Source organism: Taeniopygia guttata, chromosome 12 (genome assembly GCF_048771995.1).
Source record: "Taeniopygia guttata chromosome 12, bTaeGut7.mat, whole genome shotgun sequence".
In the NCBI taxonomy this organism is placed as follows: domain Eukaryota; kingdom Metazoa; phylum Chordata; class Aves; order Passeriformes; family Estrildidae; genus Taeniopygia; species Taeniopygia guttata.
In genome coordinates, this window is record NC_133037.1 from 1343937 (window position 1) to 1356639 (window position 12703).

The 12703-nt window shown below is 46.0% G+C and overlaps 1 protein-coding gene and 1 long non-coding RNA gene across 10 annotated transcripts in view; one reads left to right on the forward strand and one right to left on the reverse strand.

Annotated features, from left to right (window-relative positions):
- Positions 1 to 12703, reverse strand: part of ITPR1 (inositol 1,4,5-trisphosphate receptor type 1) — a 160811-nt gene that overhangs the window by 111271 nt on the left and 36837 nt on the right. For 8 of the 9 annotated variants that reach the window (XM_030283173.4, XM_030283178.4, XM_030283174.4 and 5 more), the window contains exon 4: positions 3000 to 3115. In XM_030283173.4, coding sequence (XP_030139033.1) covers positions 3000 to 3115 — 116 coding nt within the window. Of the gene's footprint in view, positions 1 to 2999; positions 3116 to 12703 lie in introns of those variants that run through there. The other variant, XM_041718805.2, reaches the window with a different exon arrangement.
- Positions 7833 to 10457, forward strand: LOC140684938 (uncharacterized). Its single transcript, XR_012057961.1, has 2 exons — positions 7833 to 8315; positions 10255 to 10457. It is a non-coding gene; the product is annotated as an uncharacterized lncRNA (long non-coding RNA).

The window sequence follows — 12703 nt, forward strand, 5'->3', positions numbered from 1 at the left end:
AGAACCTCAACTTTGATTCTTGATTTTCCTTTGCCTATACAGGCTCCAGTGCCCACTGCAGCTCTGGATTAGAGAGTTCCCCACTCCTCACACCTGGGTTTGTGCTCCCTGAGGTGATGGAGCCTCTGGGCCACAGCTGAGCATTCCTGCACCACACTGACAGGGAAAGCAAAGGGGAAACCCTTGCAAAATTGAATTATTATAAGGATACAAAGCCCTAATTAATAACTAACAATGAGCCTCTTGCCATTGTTCTTTTAAAAGTGAGCTATTTGCTCCAGGCTGTTTTTAAACAATTTCATTTAGTAAAGAACTACTTCACAGGAAATATAATGTTTTGAATTAAAAACATAAATCTGGTATTTGCTTTAACTGCTATCTGGAGGTGGAGAGCAATTTAAAATTGGACTTTTTAGGAGGCTGAGCATCAAGGATTATGGTTTGGTTCTCAGGTCTCAAGGACTGTGGTGGGTCCAGGTTTCTCCTGGAGAAGTAAAGTGCCCACGGTTCCTCACTACAGTGAGGTGAAGTACCAGGACAAAGTGAAGTACCAGGACTCACTCAAAACGTGCTGTTGTGCTGTTTTCAGATGCTGTGCTAGCTATGAAAACTGGCTTCTTACTCCAGGAGAACCTGAGATACAGCTGCTCTTTCAAATCCAAAATTTTCTTCAGTCATGCAACGCAACACCATTTTCTCTGTATTACTAAAATACAACTTTTTTGCTTGATTTGCAAGTATTCTGTCACAAAAAGGTTTCTTCAAGACACCAGAGCCCTCCCAAATAACAGCAACCACAGCCGGGACTGACATGCCCCACTGGGTTCCACATTTATTATAAATACAAAAACCGATTTTTTTCCTGTGAAAGTACAACCAGGACTTAGGATGTACTTGAGAAGCACTCCCCAAACCTGACAGTCACTCCAGGAGAAGCACTTTTGTGGCCACTAGATGTCAGCTCATCAAGCAGCTCGGATGCTGCGACCACAGAGAGACAAGTGTCCCAGATTTGAAATCCCTTAAATGGCATTAACTTAAAATAACCTGACCTCAGCATGGAGCGTCCCATGGCAGACAATAAATTCCACCAGCAGACAAACAGAAGCCAAAAAAGGCAAGTGATGATGATGAGCACATGTTGCATCATCAGCTGCGTTGGAAACGCAAAGCTCTGATACAGAAATCTCATCCTGGGCAGAACCCACAGCTGTGAGCACAGGCACAGGGGTTCAGAACACTCACGTGCCAGCAAGTGGAAAAGGTGACACATGGACACACAGGGCTGGCAGGAGGAAGTTCTCATACAGAGATGTCCATGGGACACAATTATTTTCAAACCCCAGATCACTGCACACCTGATTCAGCCCATCAGACTTCATGTCCGAGTGATGCAGATTGAATAAACCCCAATAAAACCGTAAGGCACTCAAATCCTTCCTCCAAATCAAGCAGGTTTTGGTGGGACACTTCTGGGCAAACATTACTGGGCTCAGGGTAATTCTGGAAAAATCTCATCCTGGAAAAATCTCATCCTGCATTTCCAGGAGCCTGGCAGAACAGGGTCAGGTGTCAGATGAGCAGGGACAGGTCCCAAACACCTGCACTGGGATGGACTTAGGGAAGGGGAGACAACTCCACATGAGAACGTAACCCAGGGCAATGCCAAAGCCTTTTTCTTCTGCATGTTGCAGTATTTAGACTCCAGTTTCCATTAAAACCCAGCAACTCTCCCTTTTCCTGACACAGCAAGCAGCCAGCCCCAGAACCCCCACCACCCTAAACCTGCTGCCACAGCCTGCTTCCCTTATCAACGTGAGAAACACGGCCCAGGTGAGGGAGTTTTGTGCTACCAAAATAGCTTTGTCCCTGCCAAGCCGATACTTTTGGGTTATAAATACATTTCTTGAGGCAGAAGGAGTCCACCAGTGGGTCTTTGTGAAGTGCAGAGCGAGGCAGCCATATGGCAATCAGCAAGTGGCACTCTCCTATGGGGCCATTTCGTATTCCAGGCTACAATGAGCTTAAAAAAGGCTTAAAGAACCTAAAAATATTTAGAATTGTAATTTTGACATGAAGTACTCCAGCTATGTAATTTTAACATAAACACTGAGTTTATTTAACTCTAAAGTCAACAGATGGTATTTAAGTTAAGTTGGCTTTTTTTTATATAGGAGCTCTAAAAACAGCAATCAACTGCCTTACTGAGTTTTCAGCTGCTGAATGTCAACATTTTACCCAGAAAATATTAAATACTGCAAGCTAATAAGGAAGGAGAGGCTGTCTGGCCTTATAATTACTCATAATTACCCATCAACCTTTCCATATATCGACAGCAGCGATGTTTGTTTGAGCAGTCCCAATAGATTGATCAGACCAGCAGCTCCTGGTTTCCCATGCTGGGATGCAGGGACCGAGAATCCTCTGTGCAATTGTTTCAAGGGTCCCTTTTTTAAACTTTTAACACCCAAAATACTCCCCTGGAGCACCTTTATCTCTACCACAGGTTAAAGACGAGAGCTCCCAGGGCTACCCCAGTATCATGGACAGAGAACTGGAGGACACAGACCTTGAGCAGGAACAGGAGGGGGTTCTGTCCACTTTCTGTGACACAGACAGGACCCAGGGAATGGCTGGAGCTGTGCCAGGGCAGGTTTAGGATGGATTTTTGGGAAAGGTTCTTTCCCCAGGCACTGCCCAAGCTCGCCAGGAATGGGCACAGCCCCGAGGCTGCCAGAGCATTGCACAACACTCTTGGGGACAGGGTGGGATTGTGGGGGTGTCTGTGCAGTGATGATTCCTGTGGGCCCCTTGCAACTCAGCTTATTCTGTGATTCTGCCATAAATCAGAGGACTGGGAGTGAAATCTCCGAAGGAATCTTGCCCGCTGATTTATTTCTCCGTACACTCGGTGTCTGCTCTTTAGCTGTGCCCAGCTGGCTGGAAATCCTCATCCAGAGCAGGATGGGTGTGAGCAGGGCCTGCAGAGGGGTACTCACGTGCAGCTTGTTCAGCAGCACAGCATCCGTGGTGCTGTTGGCTCCAGGCTTCGCTGCCTTCCAGAACTGCTTCTGCGCCGAGTAGCGGTTCATGGGACAGAGCTTGAACAGGCAATCTAGAAAACACGCAACAAACACAGCCATGGCTTCAGCCACTCATAATCTTCTTGCTGCTAACCCTCTCCAACCATTCCAGCAGCAAGGAAAGCTTTATAAACAAATTCCAAAAAGCTCCTGATCAGACGAATGCTTTTCTGAGCAACAGGAATGTCGCCCCATGCACGATAAAAACTAACTGCTGCTGCCAACATCTGATGCAAGACCAGAAAATTTATAACTTGTCCCAGTCAAAAATGGTACCAGACTAAAACAGGAACATGTTCCAGTGCTTTCCCAGGCAAACAGACATGGTTTCTGCACTTTCAGCTTGGAGGTTTTGTACTTCAGCAGGTAAACTCTGTCAGTTTTTACCTGCTGAAGTACAAAACCTCCACGTCGTCAGGCTGGGGGCTTTCTGCTTTGGATTTTTTCACTGCTGTTGTCAGTTTAGTTCTTAAATCAAATCCCTTCTATTACTAGGGAAAATAAGGCAAAAAATAGGAGGAACTCCTCATCTAATGAAGTGGCAGCAGCATAAAATACCCTCAAACAACAGCCTGCACAGGCACAGACATTCAAGGCAATGAGGTAACATCAAACCCCTGAGGGTGTCAGGTTCTATGCCCAGTGCAGCAACACAGTTTATTTAACATTCTGCCTGGCTTAAGTCAGGAATCACAGCTCATTAGTCTTATTAAAAATACATTTCTGTATCAGAGATGCTAACTTATCAGTAATAAACCCACATGAGCTGCAGTGACTGTTTTTCCTCCTGTCGTCGCTAAGCAACGGAACACGCAAAAAAATAAATTCAGCTATTCAAAGGCAGCGCCTAAAGTAGCAGCTCAGAAGTTCAAAGTGCCAGAAGAGCCAGGAGGCTGTCCCCAGCCTCTCTGGCAGCAGCTTGGACCTGAGACTTCAGGCTCCCCGTTCACAGGCCTTTCTCCAGGCTCCTGGTGTATCCCTACAGCCAAGCACTGCAATTTGGGAAGAAGCAAGGTGGGGAGAAACCCACCTGGGGTTGATCCTCAGTGCCTGAAAAGAAAAGCTGCTTGTTCATGGATATTCTGGATGCACATCAACCAGAAAGGGAGACACCCCATGCTGGAGACAGGCCATGGCAGCCCTGCCAGAGGCTGAAGTTGCTGAAGGGGCTGAGACAGACCTTGGTAATTTCACCTCTGGATGATGTTTGAGATGGACAAGGTCACTCTGCTCATGCCTCTCCTCCAACCCATCCCCAGAGCACACCAGGTACCATCAAACACCTTCCACAGAAGGGCAAAGAAGCCCAGAATGGTTTGGGTGGAAGGAGCTCAGAGATCATGCCATTCCACCCTGGTTTACCACCCAAAAACGGATCCGTCGGGAGCTGGGTACGGCACTGCGGCCCTCTGCCAGAGTGACACTGGGGAAGGACAGAGCTCAGGGCAGCAGCAGGGAGACTGAGCTGCATCTCTGCAGAAACACCCAGCTCCTCTTCATCCCCACTGCCAGCCTGGGGCTGCTGAGCCACCAGGAGAAGAGCAAACCACACTTCGCAGCTTTGCGCTCTTCACCAGTTTTTCCATTTCCATCAGGATGATTCACAGAGATTGACAGCACAGCAGAGACTCAAAAAGCCACTGCGGGCTGGCACTTGGAGCTAAGACTCTGCATTGTAAGCAACACACCAGTTATAAAATTTTCTATTTTTGCTTAAACCATCAGTTCACACAATGACAGCAATTAACACACAGAACTGCAGAGAAGAATTAATTGTATGCTAGATTTAGTCACAGTGCACTTCTTTCCATCCTTTTCAGTCAAGAAAGTTGTCAAGTTAGGCTTAACTTCCAAATTGTTAACTGCAAGTAACCCCCTCTCCTGCCTGAAGGACCCAGAGAGGGCTACAAGAGGAGTTTGACCTTGTCCAATGCAAGAAGGGAAGGCATAACATGTTCTCCTTAGGTTTTCTCCCTAGTAACTAAGTTACAGATCTAAAACAAACAATGAAAAGCACCCAATTTATTTATTTTCTAGTATTTGTTCTGTGAAATCTATTTCTGAAGTGGCTGAGAAGTTCAACTTTGCCTTACTCACCTTCATATGGCCACTAAATGTATTTCACCACAGGTCAAACTACATGAACTTTATGGCCAGAAGACTTTCAGCTCTCCAGACCCCGCTGCCTTGGATGTTTACAAAGTCAAGGATGTGCTGGCTGAGTACCATCGTGGTCATTGATCTGTAACCCACAGTCCTGATGACTGTGCAAGATAAACCCGTGCTTGTCAGACACCATCCTTATGGAAGTTAGGTCTCTTTCTACAACAGGAGCCAAAAATCCAAAGCCAAAAATGAAAAGTGAAGCCAGAGCAGCCCAAAGCATCAGCTCTCTGCTCTGCTCAGTGATTCGAGCAGCTTTAGCCACATAGGAAAGGTGATAAATAAAGCAATTACTGCACAGTAACGACATCTTTTTATAGACTGTTTGTTGCATATTAACCAGCAAGGAATGCATTTTCCTTTCAGATCTTCATGATACACAGTGAAAAATGGCAGAATTGCACAATGAGGTAGTATAAAAATAAAATACTACGTCACTGTTGATCAAATGATGATACATCAAGCCCGAGCACCCAACAAAGGTCCTGCAGGAAAAAGGGATTGCATAATCCTACACTAACTACCCCATCAGGATGATGAATGCTACATGGGCATGTATTAAATGTGCATTTCAATGCTTCCCAGCTAAATCCTGCTCTGCCGTCAGCGACGGCTCTGCACGGAATAGAGCGAGGCTGCAACTGCACCACGCCAGAGATGAACGCTCTCACTGTGGGACATCCACAGCCCACGTGGGCCTCTGCCACCTGCAGCTCCCCAAAATATCACAGCGAGGATTGGTTACCCTCTGCATGCACCAGCAGCACAGAGGAGTTGGCAAAAGGATCCTGGGAAGCGTAGAAACCCCCGTGTTCCAAAGTATTTTGGGGTTCAAGGAAGAGGGAAACGTGCCAGCAACGTTATTCCAACTGCCAGTTCCTTCTACCCCATGCTTTTCATTTGCACTTCTATCTTCTACATTCCTTTCTTGACTAGACTGTGCTCCTTTCCAAGCCAGCAGATTCCAAATTTCCAACCCTTCCCTCCAGTCCAAGCCCTGGCAGCCACATCTCAAATATCCAACTTTTGCTCTCACAGCACAATGAAAATCCTGACAAAAACAGCTTCTTTTTTTTTCTTACAATGAACTCCACCACGTGGGAATTTAAGTCACATTTAGGTAGTGCATTAATCAGATGATGTGAGAATATAATGAAATACTTGTCCAAAATTGCAAATTTGCAAAAAGGTTAGAGAGGCTGAAATGATAGGAGAAGGGAGTTGAGTCTTTCAGAGCCCACTCAAGACATCATCACTTTTTCACACAAAACTGCCTAGAAATATTGAAGTCAAACATGCAATTCCAGTCTCCCCTTCAGAGGCTTTCCCCACTGTTTTGGGCATTAAATGTTGCCGCTATGTCAGTTCCACCCTTTGTCTGTGAGGACAGCTCAGAAAGCTCCTGAACCCACACTGCTGACACCCAAAGCCCCCCAGACAAGGCCAAACACCTTTCAGAGAATGGCAAAGATTCGTGGGACCATGGAATGTTTTGGACTGGAAGGGACCTCAGAGCTCACCCAGTGCCACCCCTGCCATGGCAGGGACACCTCCCACTGTCCCAGGTGCTCCCAACCCCAATGTCCAACCTGGCTTTGGGATCCAGGGGCAGCCCCAGCTGTGCCAGGGCCTGCCCACCCTGCCAGGGAAGGATTTCACCCAACATCCCACCCAGCCCTGCCCTCTGGCAGTGGGAAGCCATTCCCCGTGTCCTGTCCCTCCTTGCCCTTGTAGTCTCTCCTGTATCTTCTCTGTAGCTCCTTGAGGCACCATCCTGGCTGCTGCCAGAGCTCAGCTCAGTTTTGGGGGCCCCAGCCCATTTCCCTCTCCAGCACACCCATTCCAGTAAGATCTGGAAGCAGTTTCAGCTCCAGCCAGGCTGGTTGTGCAATCCACCACTTATCATTTTTTCCAACTGCCTATTTTAGGCATTTAGGAGAAGGCCTTCACCAACGTTTCTGCAGTTGGAGAGAGCAGGAATCAAATACTTGGTTGGCAACAAAAAGGTGTGTCGTTAGTTCGGGTTTTAAACCCAGACTCTCCAAAATGCCAACTGGAGAATGGTAAGAACCAAGAGAAATTACTCCCCCTCACAAAAAACATACTTTAGGGCGCTTTCAAATGAGGGAAATCTCATAAAGATGAAGATCTTTAAAGTCACTTACAAATCCACTGAATATTTAGCACCAACACAGCTGTTTCTTCATTACATGGAAAAACCAAACTCATTTATGCACAGCAAAACTAAAATTAAAAGAAAACCAGAAATTCCCTGCTGAAATTCAGCATTTTCTCTTCAGACTTTTCTATACTTAGATACCTGATATTTTCCCTAGGCCAAAGCCTGCTCACAGAAGAGAATAAACACACTGATAGTATATTTTCATTTTATTTTAAATATGAAAGAATAGAAGCAATGAAGAAGTAATGTAGCTGGCAATGATGGACATACTGTAAATAGAAGATGTTGACTTTGTATTTATGAAATTGCACAGCTTTAATACACTCACAAGGATGGTAATGCTCCACAAGATGAGGAGCTTATTTAAAGACAAAATGAAGACCTCTCTTGTGCTCAAATGCAGTATTTTCACACAGGAGACCTAGAGAATAACACAAAATGCATGTATTCAATCACAGACAAGTTTCACCTTTTCAGAAACCCTTGGATTACTCCATCATCTATTTTATACTTGTTCCCTCTGAGATTTAAAATTAATAGATGACAGCCTAAGAGGTTCAAAGAATATAGAACAAAAGCAGCTAGAGAAATGTGTTGATTATTAATCATTCCTGCATTTCCATGAAGAGGGAGGAAAAAGAACCTGATCCTACTGAAATTACTCTCTTTGTGATAAGAAGACATCCCTTCATTTTCAGTTGGCAGTGATCAAGCTTTGCTGGGAGGAGCAGAGGGTTTTTGTGGTCCCAAAGGAGCTCCAGAGCCATCCACAGCTCCACCCCAGCAAGAAACCAAACCTGGGCCCTTGCACGTTCAGCCTGGTGGAAGAACTCAGCTGAATTCCAACCTCATGTTGCCATTGCACAAGTGGAGAAGCTGCAGCACAGGTGAGCAGGGCATTGGTGTGGAACAGGGAAATGTGGGGCTGTCCTGGATCCCTGAAGTGTCCCAGGCCAGGCTGGACAGGGCTTGGAGCAGCCTGGGACAGTGGGAGGTGTCCCTGCCACGGCAGGGCTTTAAGGTCCCTTCCAACCCAACCCATGCTGGGATTCAATCCCAGGCCCAAGGATCCTGGAGCAATCACACCCCTCTGCAAAGCAGCCCAATGGAGCAGGAGTCAAACCCTGAACTAATTACATGACAGAATTTATTAGCGGTTTCTGCTGTGGTGACGTCTGTTACCTCCCTGCTTTGTGCTGCTGCATCTTGTGTTTCAAGGGCTTTCAACACTTTGCTTTTTAAAGCAGAATAAAGGGGGAAAATCACCCTTGCAACCAACATTTAAATTGAGAGCGTGCACGATTTGTGATCTAAATATATTTTAATTTTTATGTTAAAATAACCACCTTCAACTCCTATCTGCAAGACATAAGGGTAACCACCCTCTTGCTATTATATTCATTTATGCAAAGCCCTACCAGTGGGAACTGCTGCTTCATTTGTTCAAGCTGTAGCAACACAGGAAATAATGTAATTGTTATTGGAGCTGAGGTATCAAAGCAAAAGGAGAAGACTGAGCAGAGATTTCAGAGAGAGAAAAATTATCCACCTGAGAGCTGGACACTGATTATCAATGTCTGCTATAGCTGACCTAAGAAATGCACCTTTAAGTAAACACCTTGTGCTCCAAAAGGGTTCAGAACACACCAGTGTTTGTTTTATTTCTACACGTAACCTCTTTGGTCTCCTTCAAAAAGAAAACTGCTACTCGAAAAGAGAGAAATATTTAGACACTGGATATACAGGCAGTTCCAAAAGGAAACATTTGCAGGAAAGACCAGATGCTTTTTTCTATCTCTGGTACTGAGGGAAGATGCTGCGTGAAAACACAGAGCCAGAAGGGAGAGCAGCACAAGTAGAAAGGAAAAAAACCCTAAACCCCCCTGATTTAACTACAACATATCCCATCTGACATCCATTCAGGCTAAAAAAGCAAGAAAACCATTCCTCTCCTTGCCATCACAATGGATAATGTGTCCCTGGATGGGCAACACTGGCTACAAGAGATCTGAGGTGGCAAAAAAGAGAGTTTTCTCAGAGAAAGCTGCTAAGGACACAGTGAATGTACCAGGCATCCCTGCAAGGTACAGCCTCATTTATGGACACAACGGGTAACCTCAGCCAGCAGAAGCTACTCAAGAATAATCTCTTTATAAAGCATCAAAGCACCTTGATGGCTCCTGGCTAATAACAGATACGAGTCAGGAAAAAAATCTCTTCGTGTTGAGGAGAGGGGAAAAGAGAAAAAAAAACCTCAAGTGAGGGGTTCAGAGCTGCACACATTAATGTGAGCTAACCCAGGACCCCAAGGAAGCTGCTGGTCCCACTGAGGGTTTCTGTGTCTCACCTCAGCACCAGCATGAAAAGAAACCCTGAACAAGAGGTCACCCGGACAAACTGAAAGGCAATCCCTTTCTCTCCCTCACAAGCACTGAAAATCAATTTTTACACACAAGGAGAAGGAGTTATATGAAGGGAATTCAGCAAGCTAATGTCACAGGAGTTGCAGAAGCAGTTTTAAGTAAATGGTTGTGGCTCCAGCCTTTGTCCCAGCCTGGAGCTGGATCCTTGACCCAGGAAGCCATTCCCAATTCCCATTTCAATAGTTTCCATGACAAATCTCCCTGTGAGACAACAACACAATTCTCAGTACAGGAACTCTGTGACATTCCCTCCTCAAAATCTTTGAGTCTTTTCAGTCTACATTTCACCCTGGCAGTAAACCAAAGCATATTTATTTTCTGGCCGAACTTCATTTCATTTTGGCTGCTCACCCCTTGGATTTCACTCTCTCATTTGCTTCTTCCCTTGCTCCTGCTTTTCCAGATGAAAGTTCTGCTGAAAACAGGGCAGGAAGTGGGGGCAGGAGGCAGGGAAAGCTTGGACTGTCTGAGCACAGGAAGAACAAGGAAGATCAAATTTCAAACCCCCTCTGGAAGCGTCGGTGTTGACCAGCATGGAAAGAACACTGTTGTGCTATTAGACAGAGCTGACTGAACAGCATAATAAAAGTCACTTCTATTTAAAAACATTTCGTGTGTGTTTCTCAAGGAATGAACCACCACAGCATCACGCAAGAGAAAAGGCAAATTTTTCAGCTGTTCAATAAAGCAACTCCATTTTCAGCTCTTAAATGGATTTGGCGTAAAGAAAAACTGCATTGCCAAAAAAAGATGTAGGGAGATTAAATAAATATTTGATAATATTATTGAGGTCCTGCTTGGAAGAATGGAAGAAATAATAAAATTTAATTTAGTGCTTCAATTTTTCTTAAGCTAACGAAGCACTTGGGATCTCTTTTCTGAATTGCTTATTTGTTTCTTTCCTTCTGCACCAGGTGCTGCCCTCCTGAATGGGCCCACTGCCTCCTGCAGAATTCCAAATGCAGGTTCACAGGGCTGGCAGCTCCTTGGAGAACTTCCTCAGCTCATCCCTCCCTTCCAAGGGCAGACCCAGCTCCATTCCTGGCCAAGCACCCAAAGGGCTCTTCCTGTAGCTAACCCGTTCATTTTTACAGTTTCATGCCATGATTTTCTTCCCTCTCCACATGGACGTGGCAGACAAGAACTTCTCCCTCTCCCACCAGTATCTGAAGGCTCCTCTGTCCCACAGTTATTGAGACTGAGTTATTGTTATTGACTTATTGAGAGTTATTAAGACTGGTCAGGGGTGTTCCTGCCCGTTTCCCTCCTGGATTTTCTCTCATACCTTTCTGGAAGTACAAGAAACTTCACTTGAGACTCTGCCAGAAAGCAAAACTGGAAAAAATAATTACTGTTTTTTAGCAGTGCTCCTTTTTCTGTATTTTCCAAGGCAGCAACTTCACTTTTTATCACAGCACAGCACTGACAACTCCTCTTCTAACCACAGTTCCCACACCATGGATCCTTCCCCATTGCACTGCCACGTGCCCACCCTCCTCCTCTCTGCATGCAGCCAACTGAGAGCAGTTTTTGACAGATTCTGAGTGAATTCCCAAGCTGGTGTCTCCTCTGCAGAGCTCACAGAGCACAGCCAGCTGTGACCAACGCTGTGGGCAGACACGGGCAGCACCCAGGAGCTTTGAGCTGCCACAGATGCTCAGCCCTCCAGAAGCTGACTTAATAAAGCAAAGATAAACACAAACCCCCAAACTGTGGGAGTCCAGGGTATCCCTCTGGCTGCCCTGGCAGGTCTGGGACCCTGGCAGGGGTCAGGAACCCCCCTGGACAGAGCCCCCAGAGACACTGTCTGTGATCTCTGTCCATGGAAAAGAGTTTTCAATCTTACAGGATGAATTACAAGCTCTGAGTGTTTGATATAAGCAATAATTAAGTGTGGCACGGGTGCAAAAGTAAAATTTTAGGATTCTAGATTAGGGGTCCAAAGGGGACAAGATGGAGGAAATTGGGTGTGCCTTGTCCTTTTTCTCCTTCTTCATGCCCTCCATGTTTCACTGTGGTGTTGGCATTTTTCTGTTGGTTCAGGCTGGGACACACTGTCCAACGTAGGTGACAGATATTGGCACGTTATTGTAAATCCAGCACAGGTAGTTTGTGGTATTTAATGTTTGTACCATCCCACTGAGGGCAGAGCCCCACACGCTGCCCTGCAGGACAGAGCTGCGGCAGGGCAGCAGAACATGTTAGAGATAAACAGAATAAACAACCTTGAAACAGCACAGACCAATTATGGCTACTGCTTTGGCAGTGGGGCTGACAGACAGAGTTTCTACATCTCAGAATCATCAATATCTCAGATTCCAACACCAGGCCTGCCTAAACTCTAGGAAACAACAGCCTGGAGCTGAGCAGAGCAGAGTCCTGCTGCCCAGCTGTGCTGCACTCCCAGGCAAACCCAGCAACACAGCCCTGCCCACATCTGCTCCGAGTCTGGAAGTTTGATTCCTTGGTTTCTGTTGCTGGGCTTGAGTCTTTCACCTCCCAAAGGCCTCTCCCTTCTCTCCACTCTAAACAGACCCCATCCTTTTTGGCAGGGGCCCAGAGATGCTCTGCTGAGCCCTATCAAGTGATGCAGCTCAAGCTGTCCAAGCTCGCTCCGGCACTGCTTCCCCTCCCGGGAGCGCAGCACGGAAAATGCCAACAAATCATACAGCTAATTAAAATCTGGCCTCCAGAACGTAATCCCAGGGCTGAAGGATGCACTCTGGAAGTCATTTTAATAAGCAGGTTATGCTGACAAGGTGTATATACCCCGTAAACACAAGTGCTGCCATATATCGCCTCTGCAGCAGCAAAGCAGAAAGTCAAACAGCCAAGCACTTCTAAAAAGCACA